This window comes from Lolium rigidum, chromosome 6 (genome assembly GCF_022539505.1).
Source record: "Lolium rigidum isolate FL_2022 chromosome 6, APGP_CSIRO_Lrig_0.1, whole genome shotgun sequence".
NCBI classification, from domain to species: Eukaryota; Viridiplantae; Streptophyta; class Magnoliopsida; order Poales; family Poaceae; genus Lolium; species Lolium rigidum.
Window position 1 is genome coordinate 300,758,709 of NC_061513.1, and position 18,446 is coordinate 300,777,154.

The 18,446-nt window shown below is 46.6% G+C and overlaps 1 protein-coding gene across 3 annotated transcripts; it reads left to right on the forward strand.

Moving 5' to 3' along the window:
- Positions 1–14,721: 14,721 nt before the first annotated feature.
- Positions 14,722–17,316, forward strand: LOC124662065 (cysteine-rich receptor-like protein kinase 43). 3 transcript variants are annotated; one of them, XM_047199952.1, is made up of 4 exons: positions 14,722–15,033; positions 16,176–16,413; positions 16,489–16,639; positions 16,802–17,316. In XM_047199952.1, the coding sequence occupies exons 1-4, from the start codon at positions 14,982–14,984 to the stop codon at positions 17,204–17,206; spliced, it is 846 nt and encodes a 281-aa protein (XP_047055908.1). In that variant the 5' UTR covers positions 14,722–14,981; the 3' UTR covers positions 17,207–17,316. The 3 variants fall into 3 exon arrangements, with proteins under 3 accessions (XP_047055908.1, XP_047055909.1, XP_047055910.1); XM_047199953.1 differs by having other exon boundaries at positions 16,820–17,316; XM_047199954.1 differs by having other exon boundaries at positions 14,904–15,033; positions 16,180–16,413.
- The last annotated feature ends 1,130 nt before the right edge of the window (positions 17,317–18,446 follow it).

An 18,446-nucleotide genomic window follows, 5' to 3' on the forward strand; every position in this document is an offset into this window, starting at 1 on the left:
CTATGTAATCCTTGTATAGCACGAATCCCTCGGCTCCACCTATATAAAGGAGGGGTCGAGGGACGAGAAGATCATCGAATCATTGTCTACAAACCCTAGTTTTCATATTCGTCGAGTACTTTTCGGCTGAAACCTTCGAGATCTACTTGCCCTCTACTTCTAACTAAACCCTAGCCTATAATCCATAGGCATTGACAAGTTAATCCCTTGTCAATTGGCGCCGTCTCGTGGGAATTAGAGGCGTAAGGATCTGATCTCGATGGCACGTTCAAGATCTTCGACATCGTCAACCGGGAGCAACACTATGGATCGAGGTAAACGGATCGCTATCGGTCCCGTTGATTTTGTTCCTCACCCACCCTCCCGTTTGGATGCATATGCGTATCTGGCGGAGCCCTTGGAGATGACGTTCGGAAGGTTCCACTTTCGCGTCAAGAAAGAAGGATCGTATCGTGTCGAAATTCCGATTTCGTCGGGATCGTCGGCGGTCGATTCTGAATTTTCAAGCTATGCATCATCAACTGAGTCGAAGAAGAAACTTCGGCAACACGCTACGTCAGCACCGCAGCAAGAGAGAAACTCGCCAAGATCTTCGACAACGCATCGTCCGGGTCATCCGCGGACTCATATATAAGCGATGGCTCAAGCGATGTCGACAATTACGACTTCATCGACAAATCTCTCACAGTGGGCAAGGTCTTCATCAATCTCAACAATGATGTCACCAAACCCAACATAGATCTGAGTACAAAATATCATCAGATTTATGCTATCGAAGATCAAGAGGAAACATCGGAGGCTTTCGATCAATTGGGAAATCCTTTTGTCGATCCCTCAGATCTAAGGAGAGGTATGGGCACTAAATACGTCGGGCCCACACCACGCGTCAGAGTCCAACTTCCACAGGCAGCTCTGGGATAGAGCGGCAAAAGCCATAGATGGTTCAGAACCAATGACGACAACAGCTACAGCTCAAGAACTGCAAGCTTATCAATATATGCTCGCACGAACCGCCCGAGAAATAGAAAAAGCAGACGACTGAGCTAAACAGGAGAAAGGAGGCAGCTTCCGCATCCAGCAGGAGAAGGGCAGACCTAAGTGGACAATCTAGAGTTTCGGGTGATAGCCACAGGGAGGCTCGGAACAGAGGAAGATCAAGGCTACAACACATACCCGAAGCAGAAAGAGAGTACTTGGTTCAAAACCTCGACATGTCCTTTATGACGATAGATACAAGAGGAAATATTATCCCTAAGACACCAGAAGCTGGGTATATGGCGACACAAGCTTACATCCTCGCATCCAAGCCACCCCCGGGAGATCCAAGGGAAACATTATACAACATGGCATTGGCGGGAGTTGGAGCTATGGGGACAGCGTTCGTAGCAACGCCTCCCGAAGGAGCAGCAAGGCAAAATAGTCCACAACCTGCGGCGAGCAACGGCGGCAGCTCCGGAAGGACCAAGTGGAGCAAGAGACACAGGAGTACAAGCGAGGGTCGATAGAGCAAGGCAAAGCAGAAGAGATCATCGGCAGTCCCCGGAGCTTAATGACGAGGATATGTGTGGTCTACCGTGCTTCACGAGAAGAGTCCGAAAAACTCGAGACCCCTCAGGATTCAAGTTACCCGATCACTTCAAAAAGTTCGACGGCTTGCAAGACCCGGAGGACCGGTTAATTGATTACCTCGAGACGGTGAAGCTAACCTGGAGGAACTAGAGCAACAGCGATGCAAAGTATTCAGGTGCACTTAAGTGGAGCCGCTCGATCTTGGATCAAAAAACTTCCGCCAGGATCCATCGACAGCTGGGAAAGTTTCGAGGACGTTTTCGTCAAGAACTTTAGATCCACATGCAAGAAGCCTGCATCGTTGGAAGAGTTGAGGGCGTGTCGACAAAAGCCGGATGAGTCAATGAGAAAATACATCCAAAGGTGGAACATCATAAAAAACTCGGCAGAAAATATATCCGACGAGAGAGCAATAGATGCGTTTGTCGCGGGAATCGGGCGCGGAGATTTTGTCGAGGACTTGGGAAGGACCAATCCAAAAACAGTATCCGCGTTGATGGAGATAGCAAATAGATGGGCAGACGGAGAAGACGCTGTCCACAATAAACGACACAGGTCGCCGGAGGAGGACCGTAGTCGAAATTATCGACGAGGCGACGATTTCCTCGGCGGTATCCGAATTACGACGCCCCGGGGCAAATTTCGGCAGGATTTCGGTCAAATACAGGAGCAAGCAACAGAGATGATTATCAGAGAAGCAATGAGCAGCGAGGCGATAATAGGGACGACTCCCGTAACAGGCAAAATAGTGGGCCAAGGTTTCCACGACCTTTTATGTCTCCCGAAGAAATGCTGAACGGACCGTGCCAGATGCATTTTTTCCTCGATAGCAATGGAAAAAGACAGTCAGGACACCTGCAGAAAGATTGTCGAAATTTCCAAGCAATGTTCAGATGTGCAGAAAACGCACACGCACGAGCAGCACAGAGAAACCCTCGGGAGCCTAGGAGCGAAATTCATCTACCGCCACCTCCCGCGATTACGAAGGCAATCAACACCAGCTCGGAATAGCGGCAGCACCACCACCCTATGTTGATCCTAACTCCAACGGAGCAGAGTGTCGATGATTCGGAAGGGAAGGCCATCCAATAGAGCTCAAAAAGTAATCTCGCGACAGGTGTTCATGGCAGAGAAAATGCCTCCACCAACAAGTTGAGTACCTCAATTGGTCGGGACAAGACATCGGCTTCACCATAGCGGACCACCCGCAGCAAGTTCCTCGACCGGGGCAGTCAAGCACTCATTCTCGCCGGCAGCTATCGCAGGATTTGACGTTTCTCGAGTATTCATAGATGGCGGCAGCAGCCTAAACCTCATGTATGCAGATACATTGAGGAAGATGAACATATCCTTAGCAAACCTGAAGCCAACAGACACAAGGTTCCACGGCATCACACCAGAGAAACCAAGTTACCCATTGGGGAAGATCAACCTCGACGTTCAGTTTGGAACCCGAGAAAATTATAGAATCGAGAAGCCGGAGTTTGAAGTCGTGGATTTCCCATCGCGAGTACCACGCTTTGTTGGGACGACCAGCATACGCTAGATTTATGGCAGTACCACACTATACATACCTGTTATGGAGATTGCCTGGACCCAAGGGACCAATCACGGTCAAAGGGAGTTTTGCTTTAGGCCGATAAGTGTGACAAGGATTTCCATCGATTGTCGAAACCTTCGGGATGCAAGCGGAATACTTGGCGTCGAAGAGCATGACCGATTACGACGTATCGCCAGACGTCGGAAGGCCAAACAAGGAATCAACTTTCAACACAGAGAAAAATTCTAAGGAGGTGCAGATTCACCCGACAGATCCAAAAAAGACGACATCCATTGCAAACAACATGGATATCGCATAGGAAAACGCGCTCGTCGAGTTCCTCCGTGAGAACTGGAAAATCTTCGCATGGTGTCCAGCTGACATGCCGGAGTACCCGGGGAACTTGCCGAGCACCACCTAAATTTGGATCCAACGACGAAACCAATCGAGACAACCTTTGCGGCGCTTTTCGAACCAAACCGCAAATCCATGCTATCAGAAATAAATCGACTAGAGGAAGCTGGCTTTATCGTGAGAGATATCTACGAAGCCACATGGGTAGCTAACCCGATGATGGTGCCAAAGAAAAACACGACAAGTCCTTCGCATGTGCGTCGACTTCACGTGTCTCAACAAACATTGCCCTAAGGATCACTTTCCCCTCCCAAGGATCGATCAAATTATCGACTCCACGGCAGGTTGTGAATGTCTTTCCTTTTTGGATGCATATTCTGGTTATAACCAGATCAGACTAAAAGAAGATGACGAAGCCAAGACAGCGTTTATTACACCTTACGGCGTGTTTTGCTACAAGACAATGCCCTTCGGTCTAAAAATGCGGGAGCAACATATCGGAGGATGATGCGTAAGTGTTTAGCAACACAGATTGGGAAAAACGTGCAAGTATACATCGATGATGTCGTCATAACATCAAAAAAGGGGGCAACGCTGATCGAGGATCTCAAAGAAACTTTTGACAACCTCGACAAATTCTCGCCTCAAGCCGAACCCGACGAAGTGTTCTTTTGGGGTCCCAAGCAGGAGAACTTCCGGGATTTCTAGTTTCAAGCAAGAGGGATTGAAGCAAATCCCGACAAAATACAAGCCATAGTAACAATGAGGAAGCCAACAAAGTTGAAAGAAATACAGCAGCCTAATCGGGCGAGTCGCAGCTCCGAGCAGATTCGTCGCCGGGTTAGGAGAAAAAGCACTACCATTTTATGCGCCGATAAAGCAAGGAGATAAATTCCAGTGGAACGAAGAAGCCGATCGAGCTTTCGAAGATCTAAAGCGAAAAATATCGACACCACCAATCTTAGGGGCTCCTAAGGAAAAGGAACCTCTCCCGCTGTATATTGCAGCCACGCCCCAAGTGGTTAGCACGGTGTTAGTTGTCGAAAGAGAAGAAGAAGGGAAAATCCATGGAGTGCAGCGACCAGTATACTTCGTGAGCGAAGTCTTGTCGCCCTCGAAACAGAGGTACCCTCGGTACCAAAAGCTAGCATATGGAGTGTTCACGACAAGCACGAAAATTGCGCCACTATTTTTCGGCACACCCGATCATAGTGGTCAATGAAGCTCCTTTGTCAAATATACCGAACAACCCGGAAGCTACGGGTCGTGTCTCCCTTTGGGGAATAGAACTTTCCCTCGGGACATCACGTATGAAAAAGAAAAGCAATAAAGTCGCAAATACTACCAGACTTCATCGCAGAGTGGATGGAGTTGCAAAATACAGGACCCCCAGATTTATCGAGAACCAGGACTATGAACTTCGATGGGTCCAAGAGGCTAGAAGGGGCCGGCGCAGAGTAGTACTCATATCACCCGAAGGCGACAAGTTGAAGTACATCCTTCGTATGACGTTCCCCAACGCATCTAACAATGAAGCGGAATATGAGGCTCTCATACACGGGATGAAAATGGCGAAAGCATCGCGGAGCAACTCGACTAAAAATCTTTGGCGACTCACAGTTGGTAGCTCAGCAAGTTATGAACCAATGTGACGCAGTCAATGATAGCATGATGGCATACAAGGAGGTGTACAATGAGCTCGAGAAATTGTTCGATGGATGCGAAGTAAAACATATTAGCAGATTGAGCAACGACGAAGCCGACGTTCTTGCAAACATCGGGTCGCAGAGTGCCTTGCGGTCCCACCAGGCGTATTTTGGGAGGAGATAACAGAGAGATCCACCGAGACGACAAAATCAAAAAAGAAGGAGAAGAAACCCTCGGGGCTATCAAGGAGAAGCAAGAGGAAGAAGAAGAAGAGCAAGACCTGGTCCTAGTAATACGGATACCATGGATGCAGCCATACATATCATATATCCTCAGGAAAGAAATACCGGATGATCCAGCTTGAGGCAAGGCGAGTAATCCGACGCTCCAAAGCTTTCACGGTGGTTAAAGGAGAATTATATAAGCGAAGTATTTCAGGCGTCTTGCAAAGGTGCGTTACACCCGAAGAAGGAAGAATAATTCTAAAGGACGTACATGAAGGAATATGTGGCCACCACGCAAGTAGTCGAGCTATCGCAGCCAAGGTTTTTCGGGCAGGATTCTACCGGTTGACAAGCAATAGAGGACGCTAAGGACATAGTGCGAACTTGCGACGCGTGTCAAAGGTTTGCCGCAAAACCTCACTCTCCAAAGCAGCAGAGCTAGCACCAATACCTTTGTCATGGCCCTTTGCACAATGGGGACTCGACATGGTAGGCAAGTTACATAAATCGTCGCCAGGAGGAAAGGAATACATGCTAGTAGCTGTCGACAAATTCACAAAATGGATAGAAGCGAAGCCGATAAATTCACCAGACGGAGCATCTGCAGTAAAATTCATAAAAGACCTCGTCTTCAGATTTGGAGTGCCCCACAAAGCATCGTCACGGACAACGGCAGCAACTTCACGTCCAATGAATTCAAAGACTATCGCGAAGAGGTGGGTATCAAGCTGAACTTTGCATCAGTTGCACATCCTCAAACCAATGGGCAAGTCGAGAAAGCCAATGGCATCATCTCGCAATGGCATCAAGAAGCGCTTGTTAGGACCACTAGAAAAAGCTCGACATACCTGGCCCGAGGAACTACCAAGTGTGTTGTGGAGTATCCGAACAACTCCAAATACAACGACACAAGAAACTCCGTTTTTCCGGTACATGGAGCAGTAAGCAGTACTACCAATCGAGATAGAGCACAACTCTCCACGTGTCGCGGAGTATGACGAAGAAACGTCGAGAAAAGCATTAGAAGATGATGTGGACGCACTTGATGAAGCTCGAGATGAAGTATTATCTCGAGTAACCAAATATCAACAGGACTTGAAGAATTACCACAGTCGACGTTTGCGGCCAAGATCTTTTCAGGTGGGCGACCTAGTTCTTCGGCTCACGCAAAAAAGTCATGAAAAACTCGAGTCACCGTGGCTCGGCCCTTACATCGTCACGGAAGTAATCGGAGGAGGAGCATACAGGATAAAGGACAAGAAGACAGGGGTGGAGGAGCCAAACCCCCGGAACGTGGCGCAACTCGGGCGGTTCTACGCCTAGAGTCGAAATATAGTCCTTGTAAAACTTCAATGTACTGAAACGCTCGCGAGTTTTCAGACGCACTCTTTTCCTTTTTCGGGGCACCGAGTGGGGCCGGAGAAGGTTTTTAATGAGGCGGGCTCGCGGTGCTGCAATATAATAAAGATAGTGGCTATATCACCTTCTTCTTTGTCAACGCGACCAAAGTCATCGCTCCGACGAATTTCAATATAGTTCATCGATAAAAGAAGAAAAAAATCTTGCCTTGGTATTCAAATACCTCGTGAGTCAATAAAAATACAAAATAGTACTCAATAAAAGCTCGGGGGCTCATACTTGCCTTCAATATATAAATGCCTTGGTCCACAACCTCGCAAATATACAAATATAGAAAAAGTCACCGAAACACTCGGGGCTAGACAAACATAGAAATATAATGGTTGCTTTACAACATGGTCATGGACTACAAAGAAGAAATTTCTACAAGAAGCAAATAACTAGTCTTGATTCAAGTATGTCGTCAAGAGTAACTCTGTTCTCTTCAGGAGCAGCACCAAGAAAGTCGGCATAATGGCCATCGGCAAAAAAGTCGGCATCCATCCGAAGAAGGTCCTCAATCATTTCTTCGGCTATAGGTGTAACCTTCGTGTTAATCCTATCAACACCAACTCTCCGGCGTTTTACCTTTTGATGAACCCTCTCGACAACTTGGGCAAGGTCAAGCTTTGAGTGACAGATCTGGAGCATGATAAGAGCAAATCTGGCACCAGCTACCAGTTGTGCTTTGACAAAATCGTGGATACCGCGAGCATCCTTGAATCTTTCCATCAATTCAGGAAGAGTTTTTGGTGGGACATTACGAGGAAACATGGAGTTGTAAACCATGGATAAGGTTTTGGTACGAAGTGAAGGAAATCACGGGTTTGAGAAGTACGATCCCGAAATCCGGTAATTTGGCGGGTCCTCTCCGGAGTGGCCCAAAACAAAGAACCATGGTCCAAGGAAAGATTGACAAGGAGGTTTGTCCTAGCGTTTACCCTTTCTTCCTCGAGCAGACAGATCAATAAAGGCACCTATCAACACAACGAAGGGACAACCTTTAGGAGACAATAGCATGAAGATGAAAGATATCACAAGACGAGACAAACATACCCGACATATCTCGCATCGGCTTCATTCATTAACTCGAGCATGAAATTTTCTCGAGTAACCGCTTTTTCAGCTTCGTAAACAAGCAATCTCCTTAGCAGCCATAGCCTCGTGGACTTGCTGAAGGGCAACTTTTTCGGCTTCGTATGATTTACGAGACTCGCTCCATCATCACAAGTGTTTGCTTTTTCGCATATCGAAGTTGTTGTCGAAGATCATTCAATTCTTGCGACAGGTATCATCGACAGTGCAAGATCGTTAACAGTTCTCTCCGTGCGGGAAGAAGGCGAAGCATTGGAAGGAGTAGGAATTGGAGTATAGTTATCAAATATCAACTGAAATTTAAAACAGAACAACATTAAAAAACAGGCAAAGATAGAGTTCTTCATTAATCTCTCGAGAATAATTACAAGGGCGCTACAGTGGAGCTAGGGAAATACGTGTCGCCAAAAGACTACTTTGGCGACAAGAGCAAAAGAAGCAAAAGAAAAACAGAGGCATGCAACTAGACCTCCGGCCTTGATGAACTAGGAGTCGACGTTGGCTGGATCCCGAGATACGCCAAGATTTTCTTCGTATTGGGCTTGGCCGCCTTCATCGTTGACTTCCACCTCGACCGTTCTATCGGATCGGTGTCGCCAACCTTCGTCCGAGCCGAGAGTCCGCTGACCGTCAGCAACCGTAGCAACAAGTATTTTCAACGGCTACCTTCATGTTCTCATGGCGCAGCCTTCAGCCCAAGATCTTCCGATGTATTGAACATCTTGGCGAGGTCAAGGAAAGTCGAAGGTTCCTCTTTCTTCGGGAAGAAGTAGGGGAACAACGCCGACAAAGCCCCACTGGCATTGGCCACACCTTCACGAATTTCGCGTCCATGGGACTCTAGAAGAGAAAGTGCGTCAAGGAGAGGGTCATTGACAGATTTCTCCGCATCAAAATCTTGGTTGGTTTGAGCTGCCACATAAAACAGAATATTAGTCGAAAATCAAGAAACAAGAAGTACAAACAAAAAAGAAGGGACAAGCGATATTACTCAGCCGTGCGTCGACTTTGCGAATTCAAGCGCTTGATGATCCCTTGTTCTCGTGCAACCCGCGCAGATTTTTGCTCGTGCAAGGCGGATTCAGCATCTTTGAGCCTTTGCTGCAATTCTTCGACACTAGCAGCCTTTGCCTTGGCATCGTCGGCTTCAGCTCGGCTTCGCTAGCGGCAAGTTCAGCCTTCTTGCGAGCCGTTTCACTTTTCTCAAGATTCCGAGAAAGTGTCTCGGCACGTTTGTTAGCCTCTCCAAGTTTTTCCGTTGAGAAAGGAAAAGAAAGAGAAGAAAGATTCAAAATAGCGACAAGCAGAAGGAGTAAAAACTCAAGGAAAAACAGCAAGTACAACAGTCGTTACCTTCGGCTCTGCTGGCATACTCGCGGTACCCAATAAATTGGGACCCGATGCGGATGAGATCCTTGATCATAGGCTGTCAAAGAAAAAAGTAAGAAGGGGAAAAACTTCGGCATTACAATAGTAAGGGTCCGCAAAAGCAAAATAGAGGAAATATAGATCTCGATAAACTTACATCATCTAAGAGCTGCGACGAAGAGCTGCCCAATTGAGGAGGAGGCTCAACGACCATTTCAACCCTTGCCCTTTTTGGCGAAGGGACAAGGGGGCTTGACGGTGGAATAGTAGTGACGACGTTTTGTTGGGGAGACGATGTTTCACCTCCTTCAACTAACGTGTCTGAAACAAGCACAGTACGTGACGTGCTGGTCCGAGGAGCTACGTCAGTAACTGGTACTTCTTCCTCATCACTAGTAAACAAAAATTGACAGTATAAAAAGCAAGACAGAGTTAAACCTTTCGAGTACATCAAAAAAGGAGGAGAGATAAAATTGACTTACGAGCTGATGAGGGACTCAAAATAAGGATCATAAGCTGCCTTCGGATCCGAAGGAACAACTTCTTCAAACCTTAGAAATGCCGTAATCCTCGACTTCGGTCCTTTTCCTTTTGTTCTTCGGAGAAACAGCAGGAGGAAGGGATTCGGCCGACTCACCGGCCTCGTACTCAGCCTCTCTCTCATGAGAAGCCGCAGATTTGTGAGAACCCGCAACTTCACTTTCGGGAACGGAAGAGCCCCGAGTATCGTCGGCAACGATGGTCATTTCTTCGACCTCTCCACCCTCGGGAAGAGGAGGAAGGGAAGTTACACTAGGATGATCCCGAAAAAATAGAAACCAAAGAAAAAGTAAAGACATGACAACACAATGAGATGCAGGAAAAAAGGTGCAACAAGATAAAAACGCGGAAAGATAAAATACCTTGGGGAGTGGATTGGTGGAGCCGTATGGTTCCACACGACAAGAAGAAGGAACTCGGATCTTTGCCCAGGCGAGAAAGTCTTCGAACCAACTTCTCCAAGTCCTTGGTGGAAAGGTCACCGGAGATTCTGTTGGCGTCATTTTCACCGGAGTACGTCCAAAGGGGATTTTTGCGAGCTCGAAGAGGCTGCACTCTAATCCTAAGGAAATAGGCGGTGATTTGAACACCGGATAGCTCCTCGCCTCGAGTATTTTGAAGTTGGCGAATGCGAGACATGAGCGCCTCTGTCGCCTTTTCTCTTCCTCGAAGCTTCGGCATCCCGAGAGCGACGGCGCTGAATTTTGGCACTCCCGTCGAAGGGAATTATGTTGTGCTCAACGGAGTTGGCGCTTTCTTCGTGAATGTAAAGCCACTTCTTGCGCCATCCTTGGACGGAATCAGGAAACTTGACGTCGAAATAATCGACATCAGCACGAATACAGATAACAACGCCACCTATGTTATAAGTGACGTTGTGGGAGCCATTGCGGCGGAGGCAGAAGATGCGTTTCCAAAGAGCCCAATTAGGAGCGACTCCAAGAAAGCATTCGCAAAGGGTGATAAAAATAGAAATGTGAAGGATGGAATTGGGGGTCAGATGATGCAGTTGAATCCCATAGACAAAGAGAAGACCGCGGAGGAAATCATGGATTGGGGTAGAGAGGCCGCGGATAAGATGATCAACGAAACTAACCCGATACTCCATTGGAGGCTTGGGATAGCTTTCTTCACCGGGAAAGCGGATGGCGTCTTCCTTCTTCATCGGGCCAAGCCTTTTCATCAGGTTGGAGTCTTGGTTGGAGATCTTGGATCTCTCCCACTCAAAATCTTCAGCGGCCATCGCGGACTCTGGAGTGCTGTGGCGAGTCAAACGCGCACGCGGCGGCATCCACGGAAGCGGGTTGAGCAATGTATGCGAGAGCGGGAAATCGGCGAAGATTGGGCGCAGAGGAAGATTTGCGAAGAGGAACAGGTGAGCGGCGCAAGCGAGGGATGAACGGAGGTTGAAGACAGGTTTATATAAGATTTGGGTGAAGCGAGTGTACCGTTGGATGAGGAAATCGTGTGGTGAGAATTGATTTTCCGGTTACAAGGGCAAAAAAGTATTTTTACGGGGATAGGCGTTACCGCACGAGCACCGAGAAAAGCGGAGGACGTGTGTCCCCCATTTGCACGACGTGTCAACATGGTGGGAACGATGGACCCACAAAGCAGAAAAATATCAACCAATGATAGAGTTGAAGAAAATTTGACAAGGGAAAATATGTCGACAAGAGAAAGGAGAATCGCGACAGGATAAGTTATTTGAATGCATCAGGAGCCTTTGGTCAGAAACAAGTTTTTGCCCAAATGCTCGGGGGCTACTTCGAAAAAAGAAAACTTTCGACAATGGCAAATATAGAAAATGTTGAGCCTACAACCAAGCACAAGTTCTTGGCTGTAGCCTCGGGGCTACTCCCATCGTGAGCGCCGTTCGCGCACCCGATAAAAAAAAAAAAAAAAAAAAAGAAAGAGAGAAGAAGAAGGAGGAAAGAATATCAAGAGATAATGGCAATATAGTGACAAGGTGGACTAAAATGTTGAGCCTACAACCAAGCACAAGTTCTTGGTCTGTAGCCTCGGGGTTACTCCCATCGGGAACGCTGTTCGCGTGCCCGATGAAATTAACAAAGGAAAAATAGAACAAGCAAGAGAGTATATTTCGAGTTATCATTAACTCTCCATATACTCCCATCGGGAAAGCAATATAAGTCATATTTGACTCAATAAAATGTGCCATTCCAACAGCCGGAAAAGCACTCGACAATATATTCTCGAACGCCGAAGTTGCGATCAATTTCTGAATGCCGCAAAATTGCGAAGGTAAGACCCCAGACCTATTCTCGTTGGGCGTGGCATCGCCGAAGACTGCGCTCGCTACTTTTATCCGTATCAACAGATACGAAGAAAAATCCTAACGGACGCGTTAGGTACTCGATAAATTTAACCGGGACTCGACGGAATGGTAAGACCTTAAGCGGCGCCCGTCGAAGTTTACACCAGTATCCCGAAATCATGTCCGGGGACGTGATTTTGAAGTAGGTTTTTGCGGATTGCCACTAGAGCAGTTAACTAGTACCTGATCCGTCAGATGAACTAGCCCCAACTACCAATATCCCTGTACAATATAGAATTTTATGAGAAAGAGTATGAAAGTTAGAGCTTTCGAGTAAAAATAAACAGTGGAGATTTTCCTTGATTCTAATGATTCAAGCAAAATCTCGGGGGCTACTGACATAGGCATCCCAAATGGGCCTGCCTCATATAGTACCCGGGGTTTATTGAAGGCCCACTACCCGAAGAATAAGAAGACTCGAGAGCCTAAGATGTATTTAAGGAAAAGATAGAATTGTAATAGGAAGTGTTATTTGTAATCCGGCGGGATGAGTTAGAAACCGTCCCGGACTATGTAATCCTTGTATAGCACGAATCCCTCGGCTCCACCTATATAAAGGAGGGGTCGAGGGACGAGAAGATCATCGAATCATTGTCTACAAACCCTAGTTTTCATATTCGTCGAGTACTTTTCGGCTGAAACCTTCGAGATCTACTTGCCCTCTACTTCTAACTAAACCCTAGCCTATAATCCATAGGCATTGACAAGTTAATCCCTTGTCAGTTGGTTTGGCTTTCGTAGCAACCACACTCCTCCAAACGTAGACGTACCTTCTTGCAAAGGAAGGGAACTACGGGAATCATCTCCGTGTCATCGCGTGCTCCACTCTCGGTTACCTCTATCCTATTCTATCTCCAAGATATTGCGTAGCTATATCTTGCTTAGTTGGTTACCTTGTCATATAGGTAAATTCACTTAGTTGCATATCTAGAGAATTTACCTTTGTGTCAAGCCTAAATTGAAAAAGAACTAAAAATTGGTTAGCACCTATTCACCCCCCTCTAGGTGCGGCATACGATCCTTTCAATCGTTTACTGAAAGATGAACCATCCATGTCATTGGCACAACAGATAGGCAATCTAATTTAACATTGGACAACCGCAGGCGGGCATAGGCGAGGCGTTCAATCATCGTTGGGCCTTCCCCATGTGGTGACATTAATATGCGCCACCGCCTCCTCGCATTTAAATATGCTCCCCTCTCCCACCCATGCAATTACCGACATCCCACAGTTGCTGTCACTAGACCACTCAAAGCACTAGCGCAAATGCTACACAGACGATGTCTCAGGAAAGTAATGGAAGCGGCCTCCCACAAGGGTTGTGCGGTAGGGAGTGGGCTCCAGCCAACAATTTGAGGGTCAACGAAGTGTGGGCGCTCTACGTTGACGACGTCAACATCTCAAGAGGAGGCATCGTAGACACAAGCGCCGGCCCTAGCGCGGTATCAAGGATGGGAAGGAAGAGAAGTTCAACTACAACTGGTTCTAGTACCAGCGCCGCCATGGCGGACTTTAGTTTAGTTTAGGTTTAAATTTAGGTTGAATTTTATTCTTTAAAATATAACCAAATATGAATAATATTTAAGTTCATGTTTGAATTTAAAAAAAAAAACCCTGTTAGGGGCATGGCTCGGGAGGGACACCCCTATACGCGGCTAATAGTCACGGCGCCCCCATACCTCGATCCGACGACATGTGAGGGCGACTAGAGTTGCTCTAAGAGATTTATAGATAGGGTATAACAAGCAATACGGATGAGCGGAGAAATAAGTAAAATATCACATGATTTTAGTTTTAAAAGTTTTAAAAGTAGACATACAATAACCGGCAAAATGAATAGGGTGGTCCGAACAAAGAACCATCTGATCTAAAGTCGGTGACACTTGCCACTGCCATTTAGATAAAACTGCATCTTGGTTGCAATGGAGTTTTAACCTGTTTTACACTTTCTTTTTAACGATCAATCAAATGAGGATTTCTAAAATTTAGATCCTTAGTGGACACACAAAAATACCAAACAGGTCCGTACCGCGTCCTGCGACTGCAATCGACAGCGACGTCACACGGACGGACACGACAGTCGACAGCCACGCACTACCTGCCGGCCGTGGTACGTCGTCGAGGTTGACGTTGAATTCCGACTCATCTGCGCTGCCACAGAAACCAACCGCGTACCAGTACGTAGCATGCAACTACGTCAAGCTAATTTCCCCCCTTCGACCATTCCCTCGTGGCCAGGCCGCCGGCCGGTGGTGTCGAAGTTTCAACGACGTTGCTAAGTCACTCTACTCTGCTCTTCTCTTTTCTTTTGCTTGCCGCCTGCGCGAGGAGATCGAGGTCTTTCTCTGTTGTCTCCGGCGGCGCGCGTGGTCTACTGGTGCCTGCCTGGTGTAACTAGCTTGCTAGCTAGCTAGATTAGATGACGCGGGCGGCCGCGTCGCCGTGGTCGCGAGTGTGCATGTGGTGCGGCGGCCGGAGGAGGAGGAGGAAGAGTGAAGGCGCTGGGGACGCCGACGACGGCGCCGGCGCGTCGGGGCCGGGTGGCCAGTGGAGCCTCTTCATCGACCTGCCCGTCCTGGAGGCCGCCACCGCCGGCTTCTCCGACCGCAACCTGCTCGGCCGCGGCGGCTTCGGCCCCGTCTACAAGGCAAGCTCCTCGTCTTCCCCACGTCATGCATGAATCTTGACCCTTCCTCCCAGCTCCCTTCACCTGGATGATCTCTGGTCGTGCAGGGCGTGTTGGAGAGCGGGCAGGAGATCGCGGTGAAGAAGCTGTCTCTGGAGTCGCGGCAGGGGGCGCGGGAGTTCCTTAACGAGGTGCGGCTGCTGCTCAAGGTGCAGCACCGCAACCTCGTCTCCCTCCTCGGCTGCTGCGCCTCCTCCTCCGCCGCCGGGGCCGGACACAAGATGCTCGTCTACCCATACTTCCCCAACGGCAGCCTCGACCACTTCCTATTCGGTGTGTCACTCCTTTCTTGCCATTGCTTTTTTTTTTTTAATTGTCCCTTCTTCTCATTCCTGCCACCATCTAGTATCAATATGTCTAGTATACGTTGCTCACTGCACAATATTCGGTGACAACTGAAACTCAATCCAGATTCGAACCGAGTCTGATTGATAATACAGTACAGGTGGCCCCACAACTTGGCTGAAAACCGAAATTACCAAATAGCTGTTTCAATTCAGTGAATTCTGGAAATCTGAATCACTCTGAGTGACATACTTCGCCGAAGATATATGTTTCAGCAAAGGAGCTGAGGGCGATACATGGTGCAGATAGAAAGCTTTTAACTTATACTGAACGCGGAGCTAGGCTCCTGATGAAACAGGAGAACAGAATATCCTTCTGATCAGTCTTGCATGCGTAGCAGTTTGGTCAGAACATAGAACTTCTTTGACACCAATACTAGTACTACATGACAGCTGTCTCCAAGCATTATTTTTTGACCTTTTCCTTCTATCAGAAAATGACATACAGTCAATTGCGTGTTCGTTCGAGAAAATAATAAAAGGACTTATTATTGACCTTGACTGTATCAAAATAAATCTCATGGTTTCTTAACCGCAAGGTACCACATCAGACTGCTGTCAAAAAACAAATGGTATCAGACATTCAGACCAGACCATTTCTTGCTTGGGATTTCTTCTTTTCAGCAAGCAGATGCAGTTTTGAACAAACAGAAGACTAGCAAAACATCAACTGAAATTGCCCCAAAGTTTTGGTGCAATTTAATTACAGAAAATCACTAAGCTATATCTGAGTTTACAGAGGTAAAACAATCCATAACGCGATTATGCAAAAAAGCATAGCAGAAAAAATATACACTTATCTGTTTGTACTGTCTTCTATAAGAAATGATCAAAAATAATGTGCTATCTGAGTCTACACTGTCGAATTTTTTAAAACATTTGGCAGCATGTGTTAAGTAACATAAGCTTTAACATAATTACTCTGAATTTGTAGATAGATAAGAAGCTGCATAACAATCAATTCCTGCAAAGTTATCAGTATATAGAACATAGAGGAAATGTTCTGCATCTTCTAAAAAACAGAACTGCTCTGTTATCTAAACCTGCATTTACTGAATAGAATATTTTCAGACAGGGAGAAGAGGGTGCAGCTAGATTGGCCAAAACGGTACCAGATAATCCTCGGGCTAGCAAAGGGCCTCCTCTACCTCCATGAAGAATCCCCGGTGAAGATCATCCACAGGGACATCAAGGCCAGCAACGTGCTCCTCGATGACAAGCTGAACCCGAAGATCTCAGACTTCGGCATGGCGAGGCTCTTCCTGGAAGACGCCACGCACGTGAACACCTTCAGGATATCTGGCACATAGTGAGCGCCAAACATACTCCATTTGAAAATTCAAATGTAATGGTTGTGTAAATTCTGTAAGTGATGCAATTGCAGCGGTTACATGGCTCCAGAGTACGCGATGAACGGGTACCTGTCGACGAAGACAGACGTTTTCAGTTTCGGGATGCTTGTGCTGGAGATAGTCAGCGGGAGGAAGAACATCGACCGGCATCTTGATGCTGAAAAAGTCGACCTATTGAATTATGTGAGCATTTCTTTTTCCAAAATAATCATGTGTAAGCATCTGCATAACCTGCATCTATTGCATTTTTACAGGAGCCTGCATTTAGTTGTTCTTTTTCGACAAAGCGGACCCTGAATTAGTACTTATTACATTGTGATGTCCTGAATCTTTTGAAACTCTCAGACATGGAAGCTCTTCCAGGAGGGCCGGTCAGTGGAGATCATGGACCCTGACCTCTCCGGCGCCTGGGACGCCGACGAGGCGGCGCTGTGCGTGCAGCTCGGCCTGCTGTGCTGCCAGGCCCTCGTGTCGGACAGACCAGACATGTATAGCGTGCACCTCATGCTGTCCAGCGACTCCTTCACGCTGCCTAAGCCCGGGAAGCCGGCCATCCACGGCCGGGTCGGCCGCTGGATGAGCACCATGGCATCGGCGGCGGCGTCCGCGTCCGTCTCTGGCTCCGGCACCAACACCAACACCACGTTCGCTACCGACACCACCAAGGCCTCGACGTTGGAGTTGGAAAATATTGCCGAGGACCACTCCAGGAACTCCATTTCGGTATCATTCACGACGGAAGGCCGGTGAAAATAAGACAAGGAATCATCAAATGCGATGACCGTGCAAAAAGAGACACATAGGTTGAGTGTAGACGTGTAGTTAGTCTGGTGTACAGATAAATCATTTATGTTTCTTTATTTTAACTTCTCTTTGTACATTATTATTGTGGAAGACACCGAAACAAAATTCTAACAAAATTTTAGAATTTCTTTTAAAATACATGAACATTACTTGTATATACATACGAACATTTTTAAAAAAATACAGGATTACTTTTTGATCTAATATAAATAGTTTTACATTAAAAATAAGTCAACATTACATTTGATAAAGATGATTTTTCTGCTTTTGCTCTATTTCTATATTTTCTGGAAGACATATACGTGAAAATGTTAAGGATTTGTGGATGTTCTCATAGAACGCTGGTAATAATCGATTTTACACAGTCGACACAATTTTAGAGAGCTATGTACATTCTTTTAGACATGACTATTTATTGTTAAATAAGTGAACATTCATTTTTGAATAAAAAAGTAATGAAAATAAGAAGGGGAAATATAGAAACAAAAGACATCTATACAGCAAAAAGTCAAGGAAATATAATAAGGGTCAAAGAAACATTAAAGCAAACTTAGGAAGCCTACTCTTTTTTTTGAGAAATACAGTACAAACGCAGACGCTCACATACACGCGTATACACTCAACCCTATGAACGCACACACGCACACCCTACCCCTATGAGCACCTCCAGAAGACTGAGCCGGCGGATTAGATCTTGAAATTGACGAAGTAACCACAGGCGCCTCGCTGTCGACGGGAACGTCGCCTCCCACTGAAAGAATATTTCGCCTTTATGAGACACACAGATGTCAAACCTGAGGATTGAACTCTGGTGGGCTGGGGATACAACCATCCTCCTAACCACCCAATCTCAGGTGTTGTGTGATGGTTTCTACATGGCTGCACTTGGTGCGGCCCATTAACACATACAGTTTTCTCATTAAGATCTATAAAACTATTTTTTAAATGTAAGTCGGTTAAAAAAATAAAAGTACATACCTATACAACATGCTTATTTTCACATCTCTAACCAGAGACCATTAAATGTTATGGGATTAGCATATACGCATAAGTTTTATCAAGTAACTCAAATATTTACTATTATCTAGACACTTGCTCAAGTTAAATATGGAGGTATTTAGTAAAATCATGTTCACGAGTGTATCTGACTTAAGGCATTCTCTATGTTACTTATCAAATAATTTCC